The 26,841-nt window shown below is 48.5% G+C and overlaps 3 protein-coding genes across 4 annotated transcripts; 1 reads left to right on the forward strand and 2 right to left on the reverse strand.

The window, feature by feature from the left end:
• Positions 1-313: 313 nt before the first annotated feature.
• Positions 314-3,163, reverse strand: LOC120896365 (angiogenic factor with G patch and FHA domains 1). 2 transcript variants are annotated; one of them, XM_040300417.1, is made up of 6 exons: positions 2,878-3,163; positions 2,580-2,813; positions 2,381-2,512; positions 1,466-1,871; positions 840-1,346; positions 314-763 (listed from the first exon to the last, which is right to left on the reverse strand). In XM_040300417.1, exons 1-6 carry the CDS (start codon positions 3,034-3,036, stop codon positions 357-359), a joined length of 1,845 nt encoding a protein of 614 aa, XP_040156351.1. In that variant the 5' UTR covers positions 3,037-3,163; the 3' UTR covers positions 314-356. The 2 variants fall into 2 exon arrangements, with proteins under 2 accessions (XP_040156351.1, XP_040156352.1); XM_040300418.1 differs by lacking the exon at positions 1,466-1,871 and adding an exon at positions 1,966-2,065.
• Positions 3,164-3,594: 431 nt separating this feature from the next.
• On the forward strand, positions 3,595-22,367 carry LOC120908649 (nuclear pore membrane glycoprotein 210). The gene is made up of 8 exons (XM_040319871.1): positions 3,595-4,012; positions 4,271-5,393; positions 6,640-8,794; positions 8,871-10,804; positions 10,886-11,024; positions 12,045-12,095; positions 12,379-12,537; positions 21,447-22,367. Exons 1-8 carry the CDS (start codon positions 3,837-3,839, stop codon positions 21,554-21,556), a joined length of 5,847 nt encoding a protein of 1,948 aa, XP_040175805.1. The 5' UTR covers positions 3,595-3,836; the 3' UTR covers positions 21,557-22,367.
• Positions 22,348-25,197, reverse strand: LOC120908650 (ras-like GTP-binding protein RhoL). Its single transcript, XM_040319872.1, has 4 exons — positions 24,660-25,197; positions 24,361-24,475; positions 22,871-22,985; positions 22,348-22,766 (listed from the first exon to the last, which is right to left on the reverse strand). The coding sequence occupies exons 1-4, from the start codon at positions 24,770-24,772 to the stop codon at positions 22,537-22,539; spliced, it is 573 nt and encodes a 190-aa protein (XP_040175806.1). The 5' UTR covers positions 24,773-25,197; the 3' UTR covers positions 22,348-22,536.
• Between the last annotated feature and the right edge of the window lie 1,644 nt (positions 25,198-26,841).

Genomic DNA, 26,841 nt, shown 5'->3' on the forward strand with positions numbered 1-26,841 from the left:
TCGGCCGAAAATCACCGTCATCACGGTGTTGGCACACGAGGCGACGTTACGGCATCGCGTACGGCTCTTGCCGAAAGCACGATGGATGCGGTGCGAAGGATAATTATAATCGATTGCTACCCGCCGTGCTATTAATAGGCAAACTTTAAGCTTAATGTCGATTAGGATGGATGGAAAGGAGCTCATTAGGGTGAATGTAAAGTTATTTTTAGCCCAAATATCGGTCATTTTCGGTTAAATAAATTTGAATCAAATGATGTATTGCTAATTTCTCAAAGAAAAACTCACCGTGTCATACAATTCTTCACACGCGTTTTACATCCATTAACACCGATTTATTCTCACATCAACCGTGCTCACTCGGTGTCCTCGCTGCTTGCCACCTCGAACACGGTGGACCGTTCGAAGCGTTCCTGAGTTTTGCGCCAAATGCTGTGCCGCCGGGGATCGATCGGTTTCGCGTTGTGCGGACCACCACCGATCGCCATCTGACCGTGGCTGCCCAGCCCGGACGTGCCCACGTTCGTGGTCAGTGCGATCGGTTCGGTCAGACCGGTATCGTTCTTGCCGAGCGGTTTGCCCTCATTCCAGCCGAGCTTGGACAGCATCTGGAAGCCCTTGTTGCTGCTGCTGATCGATTGATCGAGCGAGGCGACCTGCGTTTTTTCGTGCTCGTTCGAGCTTCCCTTCACCTTGCGCCGGACGGCGGCCCGGTCCTTGTACTCGACACTGTTGCCACCCGGTTCACCGGAACCGACGTACTCTGGAGGTGAGAAAAGATGACAATGAAATCAATGAAAATTTGCTCAAATATAAGACAACCACTGCACAACACTCACTCTCATTCTCCAGCCCGAAACGCTTCTGTATCAGCTTTAGCCCTTCTTTGTGCGAGACGGGTTTGGTGATCTTTGAAACCGTTTCCGGCACAACGACCGGCTCCACGCTTACCAGCAGTCCCGGCTCGCACTTGCCGCACGTCGAGTTGCCTTCGTGCACGTGGCACAGCAGCTTTGTTTGATTGAGCTGCAGAATGCTACCGTGCGAGAGGTTTTGCGGTTCGCTCTGCGCCTGCTGCTCGTCCCGCTTTACCCGCACACCGTTGTACAGGGTGCCGTTGCGCGAACCAAGATCCACAAACTGGTACGTGGCCTTGCGGTCGTTGTACATAAACTGTAGATGCTTTTTGGAAACGTTTATGTCCGGTATGATCACGTCATGGTTGCCCTCCCGGCCCAACGTTCCACCCTTGCAGGTGACGATGAAGAGCGAACCGATTTTAAGCTCTTTCACGTTCGTCTCCTGCACTATCATGCGCAGGGACGGCGGGTACCGTTTCGCTACATCTGGAGAGGGAAGAAAAGTGTGAATGATATAAGTGTGAGTTCCATTTCATTCGAAAAAGGAAATAGATTGTAAAAAAAACGTAGCATTCGGCCCCTGTTACTGCTTTTCTTGTATGTACCTTTGTAGCCCGTTTGAAACTGTTCGGTCTGCGAGTCGGCACTATCCTCCGGGCTCGATTTTACCTCTATCACCGAACCGACCGACTTGGAATCGCCGCTTTCGCTACTCTCCAGCTCGCCCTCCTCCTTGACCACCACCTCCCCATCCGAGGAGGACGCGCGATGGCGCCGTTTCGATTTCCGTTTCTTTTTCGAGCGCTTCGAGCGCACCGCCTCGCTACTGTCGCTCGAGTCCGACTCCGAGCTGGAGTGCGATCGACGGCGCTGGTGCTTCCGATGGGACCGTGATTTCTTCTGCTTTCGATTACGCTTTCGGCTCCGTCGCCTACTACTACTACGCTCGCTGTCATCACTATCGCCCGGTCGAGCTTTCTTTTCACGTGCCGCATCGGAGCGTTTCGATTTCTGTGCGGTTCAGTGGTTGTGGAATGGAATATAGAAAAAGAGAGAGAGAGAAAAACGGGGGCCGCTGTTAACAACGCCGCACTCGATCACCTACCTAGCGCGTTTTCACGCATGCGGTCGATCTCCAGCGAGGAAAATCGGGCTACAAAACTGTCGTCTAATGAGAGAGAAGGTGAAGTAGTAGTGGTAGGAACCTACAAGAAAGCCAGGTTCAGAATGTTGAGTTAGGTTAGGGGTGGGTTACAGGGTTTACCAACCAGGGGTTGTTATAGTTGTCGGCCTCTTCCTTGACTCTTTCCTATTGGAGGTGAACTTCATGTTATAAATTGGAAACTAATGCGTTTTTAACAGGCTTCTTGGGAATTCCAATTGGATTTATCCAACAAGTGTGCTATAGAGTCCAATTCCCAATAGATAAAGTTCTTATCACGTATGAAAGAGTCAATAAAAGGTCCCACGGCTATGAGAACTCCTGGAAAACCCTGCCAGCGCACTGAGAGGTGTTGTACCTTTTGTTTGGCATTCGGTTCGGCTTCTACCATTGTTTCGGGAATGACTTGCGAGTAGAAATCGTACTCCTTCGTTTCTTCGTTATACTTCAGGTAGCAGCCGCGGTGGCCATCGTAATGTAAGCCGTAAATCTGTAACGAGAGTGGCTTTTGTGTTATAAACAGCACTTCACATCAACCGGGTAGTACCGTTGCGTACCGAATTGTAGTAATAACCCGTCGCCGGATCGTAATACATGCCGGACGTGGGCTCGTAGATGTATCTATTCTGAATGTCCACATCCTGAGCTGTCTTCTTGATGTCGTCCACAAATGCTTTTATATCGAGCGGTTCCTCGGGAACATCCTCTTCCTGGGCAGGACATTCGCCTTCCTCTGCCGGTTGCTCCTTCTCCTTTGTACCATTCTGTCGTAGGAACTTGCGTTGCAATCGCTGTGACCGAAACAATTATTAGTTTTGGTGAAATTGCATGTAAAACCTGAATAGAATAAATTACCAGTGCGTGAATCTTCTTTTTGAGCCTTTGTATGTGGGTACTTTGCCGTCGGATGTGGCGATGTAAGCCCTGCACGTACAGGGACAGCTGGTGGGCCGTCACATCGTACAGGTTAGTGATGCGAAACAGCTTAAGCTTGTGGTTCGGTTTTTTCGCCATCGGTAAGTGGTTTCATTTGCTTTTAGCTGAAATTTTGCGGTTTTTTTCTGGGATTTACACATCCACAACAAAAGGGCAAATGTTTATTTGGCGGCTACGTACCACTGACAGCTGACATGGAGTGGGGGGAACCGTTGACAGACGATGAAACAAAATCGATGAAAATGGGGCCGACCCGGCAAGCAGTGAGAAATCGATGAAAGCCAAAGCTGATGTGATTTTCGACTTGGAGAGCTCACAGCCACTGTTGAGAATTTTTGCACTAAAATTGGCAAAACATTAGTTTAATGTGACAATTAGTTTAATTTTCTGAGGAAATTCTATATTTGATTTGAAAATTAGATTTTTTAACGACTTTTTTCTTGATTGTTGCTTGTTTAATATAAAAATATTTATTTTGCTTATGCATTGACAACATAAACTAAAACTCTCCAGAGTGTTTTTTTTGTTTTCAAAATGAAAAATTAAATTTAAATCTTACAACTGTCAACTATACCGATGACAGCCACCCGTTATGTCAACTTTGTTCAACGGGTAGCTCGCTCGATGACAGCTCACATCGCTGAAGCGCGGGCACCGGCATTTGGTCGTTGTTTACAACGAATTCCCGTAGCAAAAAGGAGCAGATGCGAAAAGCAAGAAGAAGCTTCCATTTTCTTACCAACCGCAGAGTCACGCTGCTTTCGCGTGTGTGTAGTTTCGTGTGGAAAAGTTACTAAAACCGGTGCCAACAAGAACGTTCGCGATTTGGGGCACCCGCTTTTTCCGGCCGCGTGTGTAGTGCTGAGCGTAGCGTAAAAATGAAACCACCATCCTGGCTGGGGCTGACGCTCGCCCTGGTGCTGGTGCTTTTGACGGTCACCACGCGCTCGGCATCCGGCACCAAGCTGAACTATCCGCGTGTTTTACTGCCGATTTTCGATCACATTTCCGTCAACTTCACGCTTGAGGTGGTCGAGAAGGGTTGCTTCAAGTGGTAAGTGGCGCGTCATCGTAATTCCTAACCTTGAAAGTGATACCTTCCCCCGCCAAGGGTAACCGGTTGGCTGTGGCGGTGGACAGCGGATCGGCAGTGACCTCACGGCGGGGTAAACAAACCAAAGTACCCTCGTGTGGGGAAGAGTACGCCGTCTGGCTATGATGTCAGCGGAGGTGAAATTAGCATATTACCGCACCAGCGACTCATTCTCCTCTTCTTCTTCGCTCCCTCTTTCGTGGTGGCATCTATTTTTAGGACTTCGTCACGGCTTGATCTAATCCAAATCACACCCTCCTACGATGACGTCGATGAGGATTGCTCGTACCGCGTGGTGGTGACGGTGATCAACAAGGAAAAGCGTCGCAACACTGCCATCGTGCTGGCGGAAGATCTAGTTACCGGGGAGGTGCTGCGCTGCGATGTCATACTGGACGTGATCGATCAGCTGGGCGTGCTGACGACGACCCGCGAACTCTACCTAGAGGAGGCACCGGAAACGTTCGAGCTTTGGGCGCAGGATGCGCAGGGCAACGCGTTTACCACGCTCGAGGGCATTGAGTTTCACTGGCAGATTGCTTCCCACCGGTCGCACGAATCGCGCCACGGCGGGGCAGGTGACAGCAGCTGGAGCCAGGTGTTACGGTTTCTTACCTTTTCCGAGAGCAAGTTCCACGTGGTGCCGCGTGCAATCGAACGACTGGAGGCGGCCGGTGTGCAAGGGTACATGGTGCTGCTGGAGGGCATCAATACTGGTTCGGCACGGGTTACCGCCCGACTGCCGCATGGCGAGTACTCGCACGTCCCGCCGGTGGACGTGAACATCATGGTGCTGGCCAACCTGATCCTCAACCCGAGCGATGTGTACATCCTGCCGGGCGATACGATCGAGTTCAAGGTGTTGCAGTTGAAGCAGGGCAAGCTGCACGAAATAGCCCTCAACAGTCAGTACTATCTGGAGATTGAGGACGAAACGTACGCCAGCATGAGCGGTAATGCGGCCAAGGGGCTGAAGGTGGGCCGTACCTTTGTGCTGCTGCGCGATCGTAACGTGCCGCACGATGCGCTGGCCGGGAATGATGAGGCAAACTCGAAAGCGACACTGCCGAAGGCATCGCTCACCGTGGTGGAGCCGATGAAGCTGACCATTAACCTGCTGCCGCACTACAACTGGGTGACGGTTGAGGGTGAAAGTCACGAGATTGCACTGAACCTGTTCACGCACGATGATCACCAGATAACGCTGGGGGCTAAGTACAAGATCCAGTCGACGTTCGACGAGTCGCTGTTCTATCCGATCCGAGTTACTGCCAACGGGAGCAGCATCTTTGGCGAAACGATCGCAACGGGTAGCAGTCCAGTGGCGGGCAAGTTTGAAAAGGTGAGTTACAACCTGGGTTTGTTTAGAATATAAAGGTAGTTTGGTTGGGATAAAGCCATTTTGGGAATTTCAGTAGTCTCTAGAATGTTCTATCAAAGGTTGCTTGGACTACATTGGAATTAACAAAATTGAGGAATTAACTATGTACATTAGTGATGGGTAAAGTTAAAAAAATCCGGAGTTGACTCCGATCCGAATTCGTAAACCGACTCCGGAATGTAGAATCGCCCATCATTATCCGGAGTCGTTTGCAATCGTCTGGAGTCGTCCGAAGTCAATTGGGGTTGTCCGGAGTTGTCCGCAATCGGAGTCCTCCAGAGTCGTCTGGAGTCATCTGGAGCCATCCGGGGTCGTCCGGATTCATCCAGAGTTGTTCGAAGTCATCAGGATTCCGCCGGAGTTGTCCAGAGTCGTCCGTAGTTGAAGTCATCCGGAGTTGTCCGAAGTCATCTAGAGGCATCAGGAGTTATCTGTATTCGTCCGGAGTCATCCGGAGTCGTCCGAAGTCATCAGGAGTCCTCCGAGGTTGTCCAGAGTCGTACGGAGTCATCCGGAGTCGTTCGAAGTCACCAGGAGTCCGCCGGGGTTGTCCAGAGTCGTACGTAGTCGGAGTCATCCGGAGATGTCCGAAGTCACCCGGAGAGTCTGCCGGGGTTATCCGTAGTCATCAGGAGTCCGCCGGAGTTGTTCAGAATTGTCCGTAGTCGGAGTCATCCGGAGTCGTCCGAAGACATCCGGAGTTGTCCCAAGTCATCCGGAATCGTCCGGAGTCGTTCGCAGTGATTCGGAGTCGGCCGGAGTAGGTCGGAGTCGGGTTGAGACGGGTGTTGTAATGTTTTTGTGGTCAGGCATTTGATCTCCGACTCCAACTTCTGCTGACTCCAGTTTACTCAAACCGCTATTCTTAGAAAGAATTCGGACTCCAGACCCCGGACGACTCCGTGCGAGAACCTACACTTTGAGCTGGAGTTTAGGAATCCAATCTTCATGACGGAGGCACAATCGGCTCAAGACAACTGCGACTACGGGCGGAACTAGTGGTTCAGATTTTTTGGATCGGAATTGTGGGTTTGCTCCAAAGAGCACACCACTAATATACATAAATTTCATACAAAATCCTCAGCAACCATTTATCCTCTGCAGTCAATTTCCATAGAAACTTCCAACCATCATGGCGACCAAAATCAATGCCATAAGCCATAACTTAACACTAACATTCGGTCTTCTCTTTTCACATTCTCCACAGCTTTCGGCAAAGGCGGAACTATTCGTGTACAAGCGGTTGGCGATCAACCCACCGGAAGTGATTCTCCCCTTCGATCCAAACCTGCGCCGCCAGAAGCTCCAATTCACTGCAACCGGTGGCGATGGTTCGTACAGCTGGTCGTCGCAGGACTCGAACGTTGTGGCCATTTCTCAAACCGGACTGGCCGAGGCAAGACTCGATCAGATCAAAGGCGTCACCGATTTGGTGAGCGATACGGAGCTCGCCAAAGTAACGCAGGTAAAGGTGGCCATGTCCAGGAACGTGCGCATCTACGTCACAGCGCAGGTAATGTTCCTGCCCCCGATAAAGCTCGAAGTCGTGCGGTACAACTTCGAAACGGTGCTGAAAGATTACGTCCGCCTGCACGTCGGCCTGTGGGCACGCTACAACGGAACGCTGAAACCGTTCACCTCGTGCGAGAACCTACACTTTGAGCTGGAGTTTAGCAATCCAATCTTCATGACGGAGGCACAATCGTCGAGCGAAGATGAGGAACCGCTGGCGGACGGTGCCTGTCGGATACTGTACCTCCGCTCGACGATGGTGGGACAGACGAGTCTGAAGATAACGTACCGGTACTTTGACAAGCTGCTTAGCGACCACGTGAGCTTGAACGTGTTCGAACCGCTGTCGATTGAGAATCCGATCGAGAACGAGGTCGTGCTGCCGATTGGCGCTTCGCGCAACCTTTTCTACTACAACGGGCCGGAGCGGCTGTTCAACTCGGAGGCGGAACTGCAGCGCCAGGTGCTGTACGACGAGAAGGCGCTGGAAGTGACGGAGGTTGGCAGTGGGTTCTCGAAGGACAAGCACATCCTGCGCGCGCTGTGCAGGAAGCTGGGTGATTATGAGCTTAAGCTGGAGGTGTTTAATACGCTCAACGCGCCGAATGTGGTCCCGTACGTGACGCAGTACGTGACGAAGGTGTACTGTGTGAAGCCGCGCTTTGTGAATCTAATCACCACGGACAAGGTGAAGACGGGCTGTCCGCTCGAGCGCCGCAACTCCATGATGCACGTCAAGACGGCGGACAATGCGGAGCAGATGATGATCGATATCGAGGTGCTGGATGTGCAGAACCGTAAGCTGGCGAACATTTCTTCCTTGCTGTTGGAGTGGAAGTTTGCGTCGGTTGATACACAGTCCGCTTCCGGGGCGACGGTTGGAGCTGGGGAAACGGCGCTAGCGCTGAGCTACGACCACAAGACGGAGGTGGAACGGTTGGAGGGCGTGGAGATTCCTGGACGCGATTATCTTGTGCTGAATTTGCCGCGCGATCTCGAGGCAAGCTTGAAGGTGAAAACCATCGTCACGGATTACCGCGCGGAAGTGCTGAAACGGTACGCAATCAAGCCCGAAAGTCCTCCGTTTGGGGTGCAGAAGAAGGCAGGAGCGCCGCTCGTGAAGCCCACCATCGAGAACGAGCTTAACTTTGTGTCAGTGAACCGTACGCTGCTGCCGTACGATCGACTGACGCTGTTCCTCACGCCCGATGCGGTCGAGCGCATCAAGGTGGCACAAGGCAGCGGATTTTACGACATTAAAGCGTCCGAGGCGGGCATCGTGTCGGCCCAGTTCGATGGCACCACGCGCCAGATCGTGATCAGCCCGCGCAAGATCGGCGAGGTGAAGCTGGAAATAACGGACCAGTGTCTCGCGACGGAGGCGAGCTTCCTGCACGTGTCGGTGGTGACGGTCGGGCGCGTGACGCTGCTGACGCCGGATCGGGTCGAAAAGACGAAAAAGATTGAAGCGATCGCACGGCTGTACGATAGTAACGATCGTTTGCTCGAGCTCAAGCGTGACCGGCTTGAAATGTACGAGCTGCGGACGGAGGTGTACAATCCGGCGGTGCTGAATCTGGCCCTGGGCAGCCAGTCGCAGCTGGGCGTAGGCGAGGTGCGCTACATCGTGACGGGCATGGAGCTGGGCGAGACCAAGTTTAGCGTTAGCGCGGGAAGTGGCAAGGAAATGGTTACGAGCGCACCGGCCCCGGTGCAGGTGTTCCCGCCGCTGATGCTGCTGCCACGCAATGCGACCATCCTGGTGGGAAGTACGCTGCAAATCTACTCCAAGGGAGGACCATCGCCGGACACGAACATAGTTTACAGCGTGCAGAACATGGATGTGATTGGTAAGATTTGAAATACCAACCGTAATAGCAATCTCTTCCTGAAATCTAATTGGAATTCCGATCAATTTATTTGCAGACGTTGAATCCAACATCGCCAGCGGGCTTAAGGTCGGCCGCTCGAAGGTTACGGGCCGCTGCGTGGGCGTCAATCCCACCACCGGTGCGCAATTCGTTTTCTCCGAGGACACCATCACGATACAGGTCATTCCACTGGACGCGATCGAGCTGCGCACGCCACTGAAACGCATCCAGGCCGGCGCGACGATGCCCGCGTACGTGTGGGCCGTACCGAACATCTCGCCGCTCGTGCTCGGCACCGTGCCGGGCGTGCAGATCCGCTGGTCAACCGACCACGCGGACATTCTCGATGTGCGCGGCGTGTTCCAGGACGTGGGCGTCGAGTATCTGGACCGCGATGCGATTGCAATGCGCGTGAAGGCGCTCGCCCCGGGTCGGACCACGCTGCACGTAACGCTCGTAACGCCGGGCGGACTGAAGCTAACCGCCAAAACGGACGTGACCGTGTTCCGCACACTGGAGCTGGTCGCACCGAAAGCGATCCGGTACGATTCGATACTACTGCCGCCGCGCGGCTCAATACAGCTGAAGGCAAACCTGGACGATGCGGTGTACCAGCTGGACGGTGAGGACGGTACTGCCAGCGGTGTGCTGCAGGTATCGCGCGACGGACTGGTAAGGACGGGTGACACACCGGGCCGGGTGCAGGTCGTTGCCTCGTCCCAGGACCAATCGCTGACGATCCCGCTCGAGGTGAAGCAGGTGCACTACATCATGGCCTCGCTGCAGCCGGGCATGGCGAAGCTGAAGCGCATCGAAAGCAGCATCCCGCAGGGGTTAAGCCTCTCGCTGAAGGTGTCGCTGCACGACAGCCTGGGCAACGAGTTTTCGCACGGGCTGGAGGACGTGTCCGTGCTGAAGCACAAGCTGTCGAAGCGGGGCAATGTGTTGATCAGCACCGGCAGCAACTACAGCGTGGCGGTTGAGCTGATTCGCGAAACTTCCGACATGATGGTGGTTGCGTTGCGCGACCAGACGGGTGTCCGATTCGGGGAGGATTTCCTCAAGCTGGTAGTGGGCGATGAGACGAGCGGATTGGCCTTCCCCGGCAGGGGTGTGTTTGCCGTTGGCGATGTGGTGTGCTTCAGCTCGCCGTTGCTCAGCTCGGATGCGCGCTGGAGCAGCTCCGATGAAGCGTTGGTGAAGATCGACGCGAAGACGGGCGTCGCTCAGGTGCTTGCCAGCTCGGCCGGTACCGGTGGGACGGGTTCCGACGGGACGGTAACGATTCGTCACGGCGATCGCCGGCACGGTGGGATTTCGTTCAGCGTGGACGTGCTGGAAGCGGATCGGATTGAGTTTTTCAAAAGCTACGACATCTTCAATGGGCAGTCGTACCGCGGGCATCTGGTGATCAAGAACCACCTGCAGCTGGACAAGCTGGTGAACGTGATTGCGATGAATGTGTCCACCTGTCGGGAGCAGGTGGAGCGTTCGTACGCGGGCCTGTTCGCGTGCAAGCTCGTCGTGCGCCAGGGAATGCCGGAGCTGTTGAAGCACTTCAAGGTGGCACCGGGGTACGATGCTACGATCGGGGCGTACAGTTGCAACATTGAGCTGCTGACCACGCTGGACGATGTGGCGAATCTGATCAAGGCGAACGAGTACACGCTGGAGCTGGAGGTGCGGCTGCTAGCGTCCGGCCTAACCGACACGTCCACGCTCAAGATGGTGCCGGCGGTACGGATCGAACCGGAAGCGATCGCGGTGGAGCAGATCAACAAGCAAAGCCTGATGATTGCTGGGCTCGATCGGGTGCTGCAAAAGGTGGAGGTAACCTCGACCGATCCGGCCGTACTTGCGATCCGGCCGCAGCAGAAGCAGCCCGGCCTGCTCGAGTATCGGATGGAGCTGCTGGACAACTACAAGGAGGAGTGGGCTGATAGTTTGGCAGTGCTGGTTAACTCACCGCTAACGCAGCAGAGTGTGAGGGTAAGTGTCGGCGGTGTTTGATGGAGAGGGCAAAAAGAGCTTCTAATTAATGGCTTTCGTTTTTTTTTCGTTTTCGTTTAGGTCCCAATCAATTCACCGATGGCACCGAGAAAGTGTGGCACCCAACCGTTCACCAGTGCGCCCGATTTGTTGGTAAACTATGTGAGCAACTTCGGGCTGCTAATTTCCGCTGTGACGGTGCTCGCTGCGACAGTCTGGGGTAAGGTGTTGGGCGTGTAGGCAACCGCCTGCCGTCTTCTTTGGACAGTTAAATTATGTATCATATGCTAAGTCATCTAATAAGACCGTGGATGAACGGTTCAGGGCTGGTGGAGAAACGGTGGTTGTTCACCTTCCCATTCGACTAGTGATGGGAAAAATGAAGTTTTTGTCGGAATCGATTCCGGCTAGCTCCAAAGTTTTCTGGAATCGATTTCGGATAGAAGGTTCGCAATCAGTTTCCGGAATCGATTTCGGAATCGGCTCCGGAATTGGAATCGTATCCGGAATTGGTTCCGTAATCAGAATCGGTTCCGGAATCAAAATTGTCTCCGGAATCGAAATCGGCTTCGAAACGTAGTCGGTTTTGGTATCTCCATAAGAATAGTCGTTCCAATGGTCCAATGATTGCTGCAAATTTACTTAATAATTTAATTTCGCTACTGAAATTTCGTATCTCAATTCAAGAACTAATTCTTAACCCGGAGCTAATTCCATTTCTGGAGTCAATCCTAATTCCCTTACCAGAGCAAATTGTAATTCTCAGGTCGATACCGATTCCAGAGTCAATTCTGATTCTGGAGAAGATTCCGATCCCGGAATCGATTCCGGAGCTGATACCGATCCTATAATCGATTTCGGAGCCAATTCCAATCTTGAAATCGATTCCAGAATCGACTTCGGAATCGGCTCCGGAGTCGTCTACGGAATCGGCTCAAGAATCGTCTACGGAATCGGCTCTGGAATCGTCTACGGCATCGGCTCCGGAGTCGTCTACGGAATCGGCTTCGGAATCGGCTCCGAAATAGACTCCGGAATCAGAATCGGTTCCAGCATCGGAATCGTTTCCAGAATTGATTCCAAACATGAAATCGGAGTCGGGTAGGTCCGATACCGAGCTCCCACCACTACACCCCGTCCCAACAAACGAACGGCGACACCATTAATTACTTCGAAACGGGGAGGGGAACCAGCGGCTAATTTCTTAACCAAACCCTTCCCCATTTTCTTTCTTTTACAGTCGTTGTGTTCTGCTTCCCCCAACGGCAGAAGCCGGCCGCGAACGGAAATGGTACGTGTTGCAAAAACAAATCATTCGCGCTTCCTCTGGACTTCCGGAGGTCGCTGCCGCCGGGACGGGGGTACCGGAAGCGAAACAAAAACGAACCGAAAGCTGCTGCTCGAAAGCTTCCGCCGCCTTCGTTTTGTTCGGCGCGACCGTATATATTCTCTTTCTTCTTCTTTGGAAGCGTTTTCCAATTTTACACAACCGTTAACCTAACCGTTGGCTTTTTTTTCTACTTCTTTTCCCCAACCCTTCTCGCTCGCTCGGGCGGATTCTTTTTCGTCTACAGTGCACTCGCCATTTAAAAATGAGCACAATTTATCATCGTACGATAATAGGATAAGCGGCAGTCCATTTGCTAGTCCATTAGAGAAGCGCGGCAGTAATCTACAGTCATCGTCACCGTTCGCCGGCGGTAGCCCCGGCCAGAGCTTCGGCAGTTCGCAAGGTAAGCCACCATTCCTCGTGTTTCAAGGTGTGCTTGCTGGTGGTGGCGGTGGTGGTCGCTTTACCAACGTCTTTTCATCCCCATTTTATGCTGCTTCCTCTCCTTGCTGGGGAGCTTTATACCTGCATGAACGCCCTTTTTTATATTTTTATCATTTGAAGGGAATATTTTACTGTTTTTTTTTTGCATTGCTGTGTATGGATAATATTAGGTTTAAGAACCCTGTGTAGATTTATTGCTGTTTTGCCTGAGCTTTTCTTTGCATTTGCATCAACCAAAAACCCACTTCTACAACAACTTCAACACCTTTCCAACCACCCTTTTTTACGTAAAAGATGTCTGAGGATGCATTTAATCCGATTACCTTTTCTTTTTTTTTTTGTTTGGAGATCGGAGGGCCGCCGGGGTGGGGGAATAAATTAGTCAAAGCATGGATCGTTAGTGGGTGTGTTATGGGGCATGTCTTAGCAGCAAAAAAAGCCAATTACACCAAATCTGGCCAAAAATATTCACGATTTTGGCGCAAATCCTTTCACTATCCCATCCATTCCATTAGGTGTGGGGTGCTAATTGTTATTTCGTCCTTTGAGCTTTTTTCTTTTAAAACTCCTTCCTCTCCTCCCATGTTGTGTGGGCCGCTCCGTGCGATGAAGAATTATGTTTTGTTCTGTTGTTTTTAAACCTCTTTTGTTGTTGGTGCAGGATTTTTTTGCTTTTCAGTTAGGTTTGTTTGTTTTGCTCGAGCTCTGTTGTTGGGGGGTGTTCATTAAATTATATTCACGATAAGGTTCGCGCACGCTCTCTCACTCTCTCTTTCTCTCTCGTCGTGCCGGTTTGTCTTGTACATGCCCCGAAGGGTGTGTTGAAAATTGAATACAGAAAATTATTGCACCGGCAACAAAACAAAAGGGCAAAACAACAAGCCGGCCCCTGCCCACAGGTAATCAGAGGGAATGGTCTTCAACGGTCCATTTTTTCACCCGGATTCGCCCGCGGATCAGCAGGGGCGGAAGTGGGTGTGTGTGCGTTGTAATACCGGACGAACAAAAGGGGGCGGAAACGAGAAAATATGTCCGGCCCGAAAACGAGCATTTAAGGAAGTGGGCCAACCCATATTTCGTACACTATTCACCACCATTCCCGTTTCGTTGCACCAGACGCTCGCGCTCGCTCGGTACGGATTTTGGGGGCGGTTTTTTTTGGGTCATAATTTGTTCCCATCTCCCTGCACTCCAGTGCTATGCACTTTCTCGTCCTTTTTTCACGGGGCGTCAGCGCACGATCGCGAAATTATTCCCGCCGACAGGGGCGATAAGAGGAACCCCATTCTAGAGAGTGCTAAAAGGAAGCTTTCAAAAACGAGCTTTCGACCACCTTTTTTTTTTCTTCTCTCTGTTCAGTATTACGGACATGGATGGTGGATGTCCCCGGGAGGGTGGATGATGGGGCATGAAAAATGAATGCCATATTTTCCGTTCACTCCAACTCCTATCTCCCTTTCCAGGCAGGTTCATTGTGGCTGGTACTTTACGGGGTTTGTGTGGGGTTGTAAAATAAAACGAAGCATAAATTAAAATGTTTCCCCCCAGTCCTTTCACACACACACACACTGTCGCGCTTGATCGTGATGGTGTGGTAATAATTGTGGTCAGCTCAGCTCAGTACAGTCGGCGGTTTGCTCTGCGGAGGCGTTAACATACGGGGAACCGATGTCGCTCCCCACTGCCAACCAGACTAAACCGTTGTTATTCTTTTTTTTATTAATCCTTTTACAGCTCTTCCACCCCCAGCTGGAATTTGATTTGCCGTACAATAGGGGGGGTGTCGGTAGCCTGGAATGTGAGTGCGCGCGCGAGTGTGTTTGATGCTGTCCTTACAGGCGCAGCAAATTACAACCGACCGAGTTGATTGCATGCTTGACAAATTCATAAACGAGCATTTATTTGATTACGGAAAGGGATGTTGTTTAACTACTCCTCCTGATGGGGGAGCGAGCTGGTGAGGCAGGTCAATTGGTCAGGATGTGGCATTTGATCGTTTGTTCGTTTTTTTGTGTGTTTCAGTGTCCCATTTAGCACCTAAAATTTAATAAGGGTGATGTGAAATTTAAATAAAGCGCCTGAGAGGCACAATTCCCTATCTCTCTTTCTCTCTCTCTCTCTCTTGCTGCTCTTTGTTTTATTGGACGTGTTGTTGCCCTTCCTGGAAGCTTTCTTATGCTTTGCAAATAGCAAGGGAGATAATATGTTTACTATCATGCACATCAATCAACAAGCGCAGGGGAAGAAAACATGCCAATGAGATGAGGTTGCGGGAAATTGGCCGAGAAAGTAAACACATCCTGTATCGCCTTAGGGGGGTGCACCGGGATGGTTAATATGATGAAAACACTTGTTTTTTAACTTCACTTTACTGTTGTTATTTTGCAAACAGCACTATGTGGCACAAACAGTCTGCTGCTGCGCTCCGTTGATGGTCGCCCGAGGCGTCCGGCGTTGGATGATCAAAGCTTTTCGGCAGCAGCGCACACGACACCGCGGCGGTGTGTTGTGTGTTGTTTAAGAACATGTTTTAAGGAACTTCCAGCATACACAAAAAAATAATTGAAGATTCATTTAATCACTGTTCTGTTATCGACCGTTAGAATGAGTACGCGTGAGTTGCTGTAGAACCACCAACAATGTCCATGCCCAGCCCAGTCGACTGTTTTCTGTTTCGTTATTTATGGGTGTATTTGTTTGCACTACACAGTGTGTGTGTTATGCTTGGCGCATAGCTATTGCGTGTGTGAAAATTGTTTCAATGCGTTTGCGACATCATCCATCCCACTTCCCGATGATGGCACGTGTTAGCGAAGGCTTCCGTTAGTTTTGTATGGGCAGTGATTTTTTGTCATTTATGTTTCGTTTACATTTGAATTTCAAATGCGCATATATGTAGCGTGTGTGTTGCGTACTGCCCCTGCGGCTAAGGGGAAGGATATGGGTACCCGTACGCGAGTGCGTGCGTGCGTGCGTGCCTGCGTGCGTTGCCTTTGGGTTTGGTTAGTTGTTATGGAGGGAAAGAGTGTGTGTGTGCATTTGTTTGTTATTTTTTGTCGTTTACTTTACCTTTTCTTGTGAAACGTAACAAGAATGGGAAGATGGGGCAAGACGGACATAATAGAAACAGATTTTTTGGGTGTTACATGAAGATTTTTAATCATACAATTCTTTTTGGTGCTATCCGGACGACATCTCCTAGAGTAGTTAGACAAGTAGATTATAGTTATAACAGTGTGCTGATGGTAGTGAAACATCTCTCTGAGCATCGTCCTCTCGGACTACTCTAACAACTTGGTTTGACCTTTATGATAGCTGCTTTAATATTTGTGATATTTCTATACAAACTGTAGAATGACTTCTCCAAATCCCAATGACTCTTCCAAAAGTAGATTCTAATTCTAGTTCGTCTTCTGCTCTCGATGTTTTCGTCGGAATCGATTCCAGCTAGCTCCGAAGTTTTCTGGAATCGATTCCGAATAATATTCCCGCAATCAGTTTCGGGAATCGATTCCAGAATCAGCTCCGGAATTGGATGCAGAATCGGCGATGGAATTGGTTCCAGAATCGGCGATGGAATTGGTTTCGGAATTTGCTTCGGAATCGATATCGGCTCCGTAATTGGCTCCGGCTTGGCTCCGGAATCAGAATCGGAAACGATTGCGAAACTGAGTCGGTTTTTGAATCTCCATAAGAATAGGCGATTGGGTTCAATGATGCTACGTATTGATAGCCGGAAAGAATCAACATTTATTTGTAAACGATCCATTCCTATGGAGATTTCTGGACTAATTCTGCAACTGAAACTTCTTATTTTTAAAGAACCCATTCTAATTCCGGAGCTAGTTCGATTTCTGGAGTCAATGCTGATTCCGTTACCGGAGTAAATTGCGATTTTCAAGTTGATTGTGATTCCGGAGCTGATTCAAATCACGGAATCGATTCCGGAACCAACTCCGGGATCGGCTCCGGTGTCAAATCCGGGATCGGCTCCGGTGTCAACTCCGGAATCGGCCCCCGAGTCAACTCTAGAATCGGCTCCCAAGTCAACTCCGGAACCGGTTCTGGAATCGGATCCTAAATCGACTCCGGAATCAAATCCGGAATCAAATCCGGAATCGATTTCAGCATCGAAATCGGCTCCGGAATTGATTCCGAGTACGAAATAGGAATCGGGTAGGTCCTAATCCGAGCTCCCACCACTATTACTTATTACTCCGGCTTTGACAGCCATGTCTACGTTACTGCAGACTGAAAACTGGGTCTTTGTCCTCAGAAAATACATCCTCATCAAATAATCTAGCCTGTTACAGCAATATGGGCTAGTAATCATCACATCATTTGGTTCCATTTCCGATATGTAATCTGACATGGTTCTCCATCCGGTCTGTTGGACCATAACAATTAGGACACACTTCTGTGCTGATCAATTTATTGACATTGATGCCCAAACAATTATGATAGCACAGGTGGTTAGTTTGAAACCCGTTCAACATCTAATGGAACTTATAAAGCTACCATTAATTTTGGGGACAGACCGATTTGATGCACGTGTCTACCAAATACCAGCCACATCTCAGCTTTTGCTGATGAAGGCTAACCTGTGTAGAGTTATTGATGTGATTCAAGGAACCTTCGTGGCGAGCTGCAATCACGTTGGAATGAGACTGGTAAAATACAAGATTGAACAATTTACCTTTTACTGCTTTTCGCACCGTCCATGTCCATATTTTACTTGCCATAATGTGGAAGGAATTTTAGCAAATAGTTTCTGAGCCTCTTTCGTTGTGACGTCAACGACTATGAATAGAAACGTTGCCATTTGGTCTATTTTTGGAAAACTTCGACCAGACAGTTGACAGTGGTATTGCAACAACTGTGTCCTTCGCTCATAATAGTAACCAACCGGCCCCTTCGTTCCCTACACACACTCTGCGCGAGCCCCACCCCAAACATCCTCTTTAAGCTCGGTACACAATTGGTGCCTCATGAATTGAGAAGCAAAGGTGGGAAAAGTCATGGCAGCAGCCCTGCCGGCAGCAGTACCAGGCCACCAGCACAGCACCAACCGGGCAGGCAAAAGTGACAAAGGCACAGGAAGTGTATTTTGTCCTTCCTGTTACGTGACACATCGTTGATATATTTAGCATTCAGAGACATTTCCTTGCATTTCATAAAAAAAAAGGGAAACGATTCCGCAACACCCTCTAACACAGAGTGTCGGTTGGTGGCGGTGCGGCGGCTTTTCTTGCTCTCGTAAAAGCCAAAGTAAAGTGCTTCGCGATGGGAAGGTGATTTCCTTTCCCCGTAGTTAAAAGTTGGCACTGGCCATGTATTTTTGTTGTTGCTGTGACCCTCTTTTCGTTTCGTGTCCCCTTCGTTCGATTCAGCGCCACCTTGCCTTTTGAGAAATCTACATATTTCATTTCGTTTGTTGACGTTTCGCTGATATGTGGTCGCGGAAATCGCGGAAGTTTTCGTTGCGCGTCTGTGAAGGAGGAGTACTCCCCCGTTTGGATTCAAGGAATGAGAGGGAAAGCTTGAATGCTTTGGCTTTTCATTGGAGCGGGAAGCGCCCTTATCGGAGGGCGGCCTAAAACGGAATGTCAGCAACAAAACGCGCTAGCAAGGTTGATTGTTGTGAAAGGTCCTTTCAAGTACATCGCATTCGGTGAACGGTTCGTTTCTCTGTGTGCGTACATTGTAGATGATTAAGTAGTCGATCGCGCGGTTGTGCGTTCCAAGTGTGCACCAAAGCTGTACAACTATAATGGGGGGGAAAAAGGGTGGCTGGCGTCAAGTTCTAGCATTGTGCCGTCGAATGCGCGTACGATTCGTTTCTAGGGGTCCTGGTCCCGATGTGTACTTCCGCAGTGTTCTACTGACATTCCCAGCGAGGCGGTGGGAGAGCTGCCAGGGCTGATTTACGGCACACGGCCCTTGCTGCTTTGCCGTAGTTTGCGGTAAAGTTTGATTGATTGGATTTTGATGACACACGGTTACACCTTCCGGGAAAGCGTGAAAGCGTTTTGCTATTGTGTTGTGCGGTTTGCTCACAGCAAACTCCCCCTTTACTACGGCCCTATTTGTATATACACACAGAGACACGTACCACTTTACACAACGCGCGCCCGTGTGATTGCGTGCGAAAACGGGAAACTGAGATTTATGCTAACAGGATATGGGTGTGTGTGTATGTGCCGTTTTATTCAATTGCTTTGTTGGGTCTCTGCCGGTCTTGCCCCTTGACGATGGGTGCAGTGGTGGTTCTTTTGGAACCTTGAAAACAAAAACAGGTTCCTTTTTTCCTCTCTCCCGTTAACGTTTAGAGTAGCAAGAGAGGGCTTCATTGAAATTTGATTTAACCGTACAGTTGACCTCGGTGTGAAGCACAAAGGAAAAGGTAATGAAAATTAATTGTTTTCTACTGTTTCGAGGAGAGCAAAAAAAAAAAATGCTTTAAGGAGAAAAAAATACACTCTTTTGTAACTGTGTTTAAAGGAAATTTAAGAAACACTTTTTGTTTGTGTGTGCTTGGTATTTTTAGAATCGTTTTACGATCGCGCAAAGATTTATGAGATTGGAAGGAACGTCCATTGGCGACCAATTGGCCGTTTTCATGTGAGCGGTACGGTCACATATTCGAATTTAAGTCACGTCGTGTGTTGTGCGAGCATCGTAAAATGTCTGCAGGGTGATTGGTGCCATAATTTCACTCCAAGTGCCATAATAAGTGCGCATTAGGCAGGCCTGGTAACGATGGACCAGGGTCCCAGTGTCCCAGAGAACGCACCGTATAGGCGACTAATGGTAAATGCGGTTGTCGTTCCTTACAGAGAAGCTTGCGAGTACAGTGGAACAAGATTTAAACAGCGCACACACACGCCCTGAATGCTTAAAGTCTACTGTGTTTCGCTGGCGCACGAGATTCAACTCGGGCATGCTGAGATTAGATGTTGTAGTAGTGTACTTCTTCTTCACATTCAACATTCATCTCCAGGCGCTTCAGAAAGCAACGCGCGAGCTCGGCTAAGGTGTGCTCACGTTAATCCAAGGCCACCTTAGGATTGTCTGGCTGTTCTGTGGATGTGTTTTCCGCTTGCCTAAGCCACGACAGTCTCGCGGGGCGTATGGTGGCTCTATGCTTCGCCATGTAAGGTGAGCTTTGTCGATGTACAAACACACATACGTATCGAGCGTGTGCCGTGTGCGTGCCGAAGCATTCGGCAAGCATCAAACACCGGCTGGGCTACGAGACGGGTGAAGCTGTGCAGCAGAAAATATTTACTCGCTTCAATTTATTTTCTAAACCAAACAACAAACATACAAACACACTCACGTGGCTTCCATGCGCCGCGCGCGTTGGTGGAGATTCATCTTTTCGAGCTACAGAACTTATCGGCCGGCTCTTACACACGGCGCTTTGCTCTGAGGTAGTGTGGGTGGGAGAAGAGCGTATGTGAGGGAGGACAGTATCCTTAAAATCCAAGAGAGCTCAATTCTTTAGTGGAACTGTTGTGTGTGGGGGGGGGGGGGGGGTGGCGGAGAAAATCAGTACACCGCGGTTGTGTTTGTCAAACACTTTGGTTTCCCTGCCAGGCCAGTCTCGTTACGGCAAGGGGGAGTTTGTACGATATCCTTGCATATGTGTGGGTGCTCAAATTTCAAGTAATTGATTTTTTGACGAAAAAGTCTAACCCCCCGCGCACAGCGATGCTGTTCCTCTTGGGGCCGGCTATTGGATTTACAAAATGGTGGAAAGGCTTCGCAAGAGCAAGTACCAGCAGAATTGAAGCATGCTGAAGCGGATATTACATCAGAATGCAATTCAGAATCATTGAGAATCCCCAGCCTCTATGCCCTTAAACACAGACTGATCGTTATAGTTAAGCAAAGATCAGTACGATCGTGCAGCTTTGCTCGTTGCTTTGGAATTTTCGTTGATACTTGACTTGATAAAAGCCCTTAGAGCTCATCCTTAAATTACGTAATGCTCTTAGATGTGTAGTGTAGTAGTAAGACTTCGGAATCGGACCTACCCGTGATCGGAATAGGCTCCGGAATCAGAATCGATTCCAGAATCGGAATTGACCTGGGAAGCCCATCGGGACTCAAACACCTTTTATTATGGATATGCCAAACCCAAGCCGATTCTGATTCCGGAGCCGATTTCGATTCCTGAACCAATTCCGATTCCGGAGCCGATTCCAATTCCGGAACCGATTCCAATTCCGGAATCGATTCCGATCCCTGAGCCGATTCCAGAACCAATTCCAAACCAATTTCGGAATCGAATTCGGAAAATGTTTCCGGACCTACTATCCGGAGTCGATTCCAGAAAATTTCGGAGCTAGCTGGAATCGATTCCGACGAAAACTTCATTTTTAATAACCAGTGTAGATTTGAGAGTCGAGGGGGTTATGAAACTGTAAATTATTTAGAGGACATAATTCCTCTGTTATGTATATGTGTTACAGTAGACGTAGAGTTGATGTAAATTTTCAGTGACGTAATTTATGGACGCATGATTTTACACCTGAGAGATTCACCTAACATAAACCTGCACGATGTAATTTCACACAAATTAGCTCGGACTAGTCTAATTAGAGCCTAATTGTTTGATTTATTTTATAAGTGTATCTTGTAATTGATTCATTAACCCGCTATTTGCTTGCCATCTGTAACCTTGTATATACTATACGTCATAATGTATCGCTTTATGTTTTGGATTTGCTTACAACGCTTGTGTCAAATAATTTTAGGTAGTTCATTAAGCACGCATTGCTGAGAATCCATCGAACGCATTTCATTTAGAACAATTGTAATACGAAACGTAATGAACTTTTTTTGTTTGTTAATCCTCTGTAGGCAATCTAAGTCACGATTTCAATACCAGCGGTACCTCGCACGGCTCACCGATCTACGGTGATGCGACCATAATATCGCCCCAGAAGCGAGTCAACCGACGTTACCTGTAAATAGAATGTAGGATGCAGAATGAAGGGCAGAGGAGACGAGCGGAATGTTCCAACAAAACCAACTTTCGGGTATATGAGTACGCGCCCCCCGAGGGTGGTGGTAGTAAGGAAGCGCGGGGCATTTACCCGCGATGCGCAGACCAAACTGACTTTTCCAACAGCTGAAGTTAGTTACTGTTAATAAGCTTTCTTTTTATGCTGTGGTTTAAATGTTTTAGGAAGGCGTTTTTTTTATCTTTTAATTAATTCCCGAAGTTTGCTTTTGTGTTTTTTTGCCATTTGAACTATAATTTCGTCTTTGATTTGGAAATTGAACTTTCATTTACTTATTTACTTTCTGAAACTTTTCAATGCCATTACATGCTGTTAAATCAGGATCCGTTTTACCTCACGAATATTAGTACATGATTCAGTTCTATTCAGAAGTCGTTTGATACTGTTAACTTTATTAGTGTTACAACCATTTTGGTTGGATGCATTTCTTTCTGCGGAATCCTTATCCCGCTTTCTATTATCCGGTGGTTGCTGTGCTGTGAATTAGAGCAGCTCGATCATTTGTGTGTGTGTGTGTGTGCGCGTGTGACTTAAGTTAAGTTTTGAGTTTGAATTCAATTCCCTTAGAATACTGTTCCGTCAGAGAGGAAGAAAACTAGACGAATGAATTAGGCGCAGGTGTCGATTACATTACAACGGACTGAACATATACCGAACACGGCTCTATGTGTACATACTACGGACTCTTGTTTAGGTTAGGGAAAGAGAGAAAAAAAAAGAAAGAAACTAATAATAAATTCATTGAAACAACTCGAAATGTGTCTCAGAACTTTATCGCGTACGCGGCCTTTTACAATCGTGCCCGTTCCGTTACCGGGCACCCCGGTAATGAAGGGTTTTGTGAGAGAACTAGCAATAGATAAATAGAGCAATAGCGCGGCCCTGCTTGGTTTTTGGATTGTGGCGTTTGTGGCACAAGCATCGCTTTAAAAACATCGTAGAGCGTCCTTGCAGCAGGCCCAACTATCTTCCGGCTCCGGTTCCGGTACACCCATCAGGCAGGCGCGCACGCCTTCCTCTATCGCCAGCTCCACGTTGCGGTAATCCTTCGCCGAGCACTCCACGAACGAGTTGGCGTTTATTGCGCGCTTCAACCGGTCGCCCTCCCCCGTCGACACTTCGTTGTTTTTCCCTTTGCGGTTGTCCAGCTTGGTGCCTTTTGCGAATGGGAATGGAAGTAAGCAGAAATCAGCATATTTCTGTGCGTTTTTGGGGGGGGGGGGGGGGGGGGGGTAATGAGTGTCAGTGGTTGCATCTTACCGAGGAGTACGATCGGGACGGGCGGGTTAGTTTTGATCTCCGGGATCCATTTTGTGGACGCATTCTCGAACGACACCCTGTTGTCGATGCTGTAGCACAGGAGGAAACAATCTGCCTGCGGGGGATATATAGTTTATTTACAGAGAGGATACATTTTATTGCTCACGCGCCATAATGTCGTTTGAGACATGCTGAAAGAAACACTGCAATAAAACAATCATACAGAGCTTTTTTCTATGTAAAAAAAAAGAAAGCAAATGTTAAACACCTTGAAAACGGTGTTTCTCAAATCGTCGAAAATTTGGTGCTACCATGTGTGGTAGTGCATCATCGTGCTACACTGGTGTAGCACACAGCACACAGATCAAAGGGACGGTAGAGCGCGTTATGAGAACACTCAAACTGGGAAATTGCCGTGAACTGTGCAAGCAGCAGGCGGGTGGCGGTGCATTGCACCTGAAGCGATGTTTAAACACATGAGTGAGCACCGGGCACTTGTCGAGCACAAGTGTTATTTTTGTGTTATTTGCGTAAAAGTTATTTTTCACCGCTATTGTTGCGTTTCGTGAATTGGTATGCCGGATGAAATGACGGCGGACGGGGGAGGCAGGATGGTAGCGACTATGCGGCAACAGCAACCAGAGATATCAGTGCAACTTTGGCTTTGTAATATGAGATTCTCGGTATTGCAATCGTCTAAGTTCGTTTGCCTGCAGAACAAAATGCTCTTTAGTACAGAGCACTAGTGAAAACTGTTCTAAAGTAAAAGTGGATTATGTTTACTTAAGCTGTCTCTGTTGCATCTCGCATACTAAAATAACAACCACAAATGTTAGATGATTGCGTGACAACAAAGGCTGGTTTGATAAATAGTGAGTATTGATTCAAGTGTGTAATAATAATTAAAAATGAAAACTAATTATAAAAATCCTGAAATTTGTATTTTGTTTTCCATATTGACACATCTGGTCAAGGTTGTTATGTTGGTAATATTGTAAAATGAATCCCAAAAAATGTTAAATGTCTATTTTTTATATTTGCTCTGTATCAACATATACCACGATAGCTTTGAACATCTTTGAATCCTCATTTAATCTCTCGTAGGATAGACACTTGTCATTGCTAGGGTCTGTAATCGTAACGTAATCGATAATGCCTCAGTTTCCCAGCACATGGACATTTGATATCTATTGGATTGAATTTCGGAACTCTTCTTTTGCTCTTATCATTTCAGATTGGTGTACTATAATCGCACATATGATAATCTAATATGATTTTGGGCTAATATGATTTTAAAAACACAAATATAACTCCACCGAAGAGCTGCCACGGTGCACATTGCTCGGATTGATTTGAAATGTCTCCAATGATTCCGAGTCCGAAAACGGATCCCAATCATCTCTCTCGCATTCAAACGCACTGCCCAAAGTTGGCCAATTTTGCTGTTGATTGCGCCCGACAATCTTGTAAAATGCCCCAAACCAACTCACCCGTTTGTAAAACTGCTGCCTGATTTTGTCGTACTCCTCCTGGCCGGCCGTATCGTGCAGCTGTATGGTGTACTTCTGCCCATCGAGTATCATTTCAATTGATTCCTTATCGTATCTGTTCTTTTTGTTTGTTGTTGTTCGCGATTGTCACGTTACGAGGAGGGAGGGAGAGAGAGAGAGAGAGAGAGAGAGAGAGAGAGAGAGAGAGCGAGAAAGGCAAATGCGCAATCGAACGATGCGGTTAAAACCGACGGGTAAAGGGGGAAGGAAGGGGCAAAGGGGTTTGTTGCCATACTTACATCGTCGGTTCGTAGAAGTTTTTGAATGACTTATCCGTGTAGGCGTGCAGCAGGCAGGTCTTACCGACCGCACCATCCCCGACGACGACGATGTTGAATATCCGTGTGGTCATCGTTCCGTCGTAGGCCCACTAACACGTGGCTTCGTCTTGCTATCTTCGCTTTCCTGCTCACAAATTACCAACCACGTCAGGGGGTAAGATCTCACTTCACGTAAATTCACAGCGCTTATTTATTTGCTAAAACTACACACGGTGTGGCTGCTCCCAACGCCAACCGTGTACCTATCGCGCTCAGCTAAGCGGTCTTTCCGGTCGATCGGACTCCGGAAAGCTCCGAGGGAAGTTGGGTGGGAATGGTCACACTATTGCTACCTGTTAGTAGCTGGTTTGCAAAGTGCAACTAGCAAACTAGCACCAGCAGCACCGACGACGACGCAACATTGAAACTCGCACTCGGCTTTAGACGGTAATGTACGGAAATTTGCCCATCTTTCCGTTATCGACGGCTGCTAAACACTGACCCAAACGGTACCGACCGGCTCACTTCCTGCCCGGGGCCTTCACGCTTATCTTTGCATGCTCATGATGTATGGGAAGTGGAGGAATTTGGAGGCGTGGGGTACTGCACGGTGCGGGTGAAGGTATCTTCACGAACTCACCAACATTCATACGCGGCTCGTTGCAGCTAACGGTGACTAATGTGGAACTCTGCGTGTGGAAAAGGGCCAGCAATGGAGGGGCGGGCCATGTGGGTGGGTGGCAACCCTTTACCTGGGATCTAATCGAGTGGTTCCGTGATAAGCGGGCGAAGGAAACAGTGACAACAAACAACATCGCACCTTCCTGTGTCTCACTCGCAAGGCACGCCGGTCCATAAATATCGTTATGCATCGAGGGGAGAAAGGGGTGAAATTGCAGCACGGCCGGTGAGTGACCGACCCAACCGGGAGTGTATTTGTGCACACGCCGGTCCGGGAGGGCTACGCTTGATGTCGGTGTTGGTTACATTTTGTGATAAGCGATAAGAAACGGTGTGCCGGTGATGGAGGGAAGTATCGACAAAGTTATGCACAGTGCTGTGCGCGTGTTTTGCCGATTGAAGAGTGGGAACTCAATCCGATATTGTTTATTTTATTGAGTTTTTATTGGGGAATTGTAACAGGTCTAAGAATTATGTGAATTATTATTGTATCTTAAACGATAATTAGGACATGTTGGCGTTAGTCTCAAATGCATTTTATTTCCCTTTGAATGGAACTTTTTTTTTGGTACTTTCAAACTGTTATTAACTATTGGATTTTGTATTTTTGTGCGATTGTTGATTACGAGATTAAATTAATATTTCTTCACATCTCTTAGAAAAGTCTGTTACATAGTAACTGGATGGCAGCAATCATTTTGTCTGCTTGTATTTTGTTAATTATTTTTTGTATGCTTTGCAATGATTTAGGTCACAGGTTTTGTTTACACATACAATACTACGTAATGTCATAATACTACGTAATGCTACGTATACTGACGTAAATACAAACTTTTAGCCATATAAGCTTTGATGTATTTTTAATTAGCATTTTAAACCACTTAACTGTTTACCATGAATTAAATGATTTTTTTAAACAATTAGTCCTTAAACTTAAATTTCATATGTTGGAGGACCCTAACAAACTTTAGTCCCACACTGTATTACCTTCGCACCCTGCTACATTTGCGAAAGCGTGTAAGTTGCTCCTTTAACCCACCAATGAGCGCCATTCAAACGGGCAATGAGTTGCGTGCATTTGATCAAACGGCTCAAGTATGGAGCAATTCGAACGCAAGTCTCCTCGTTGAGCTTAGTATGTTACTCGGTGTTCGCCCATCGAGGTGAATTTAACCGGCCTCAAGCTGCAGAACGTCGTTCTGTGTGGTCACCGTTTCACACGCGGATCAACTCGTTCGATGGCCCTTATTAAGGGTTATCGATGGCGAGCTGTTGAACGTAAAGTTTGGCAGTGTGTTCGTGTGAATTTCACCGGAGGCTTAAATTGAAGTAGATGTCTATCCATTTGAACCGTGCAATGCGTAGGTATCCATTGCAATCGCCGGGCATGCTAAATCGTGCCTTGAGGTCAGACATTGAGCGACGAGCTTAGCGATAAAAGGTATGACATGAAGCGATTTGAACGAGTCTATAGGCAGAG

Source organism: Anopheles arabiensis, chromosome 2 (genome assembly GCF_016920715.1).
Source record: "Anopheles arabiensis isolate DONGOLA chromosome 2, AaraD3, whole genome shotgun sequence".
Taxonomy (NCBI): domain Eukaryota; kingdom Metazoa; phylum Arthropoda; class Insecta; order Diptera; family Culicidae; genus Anopheles; species Anopheles arabiensis.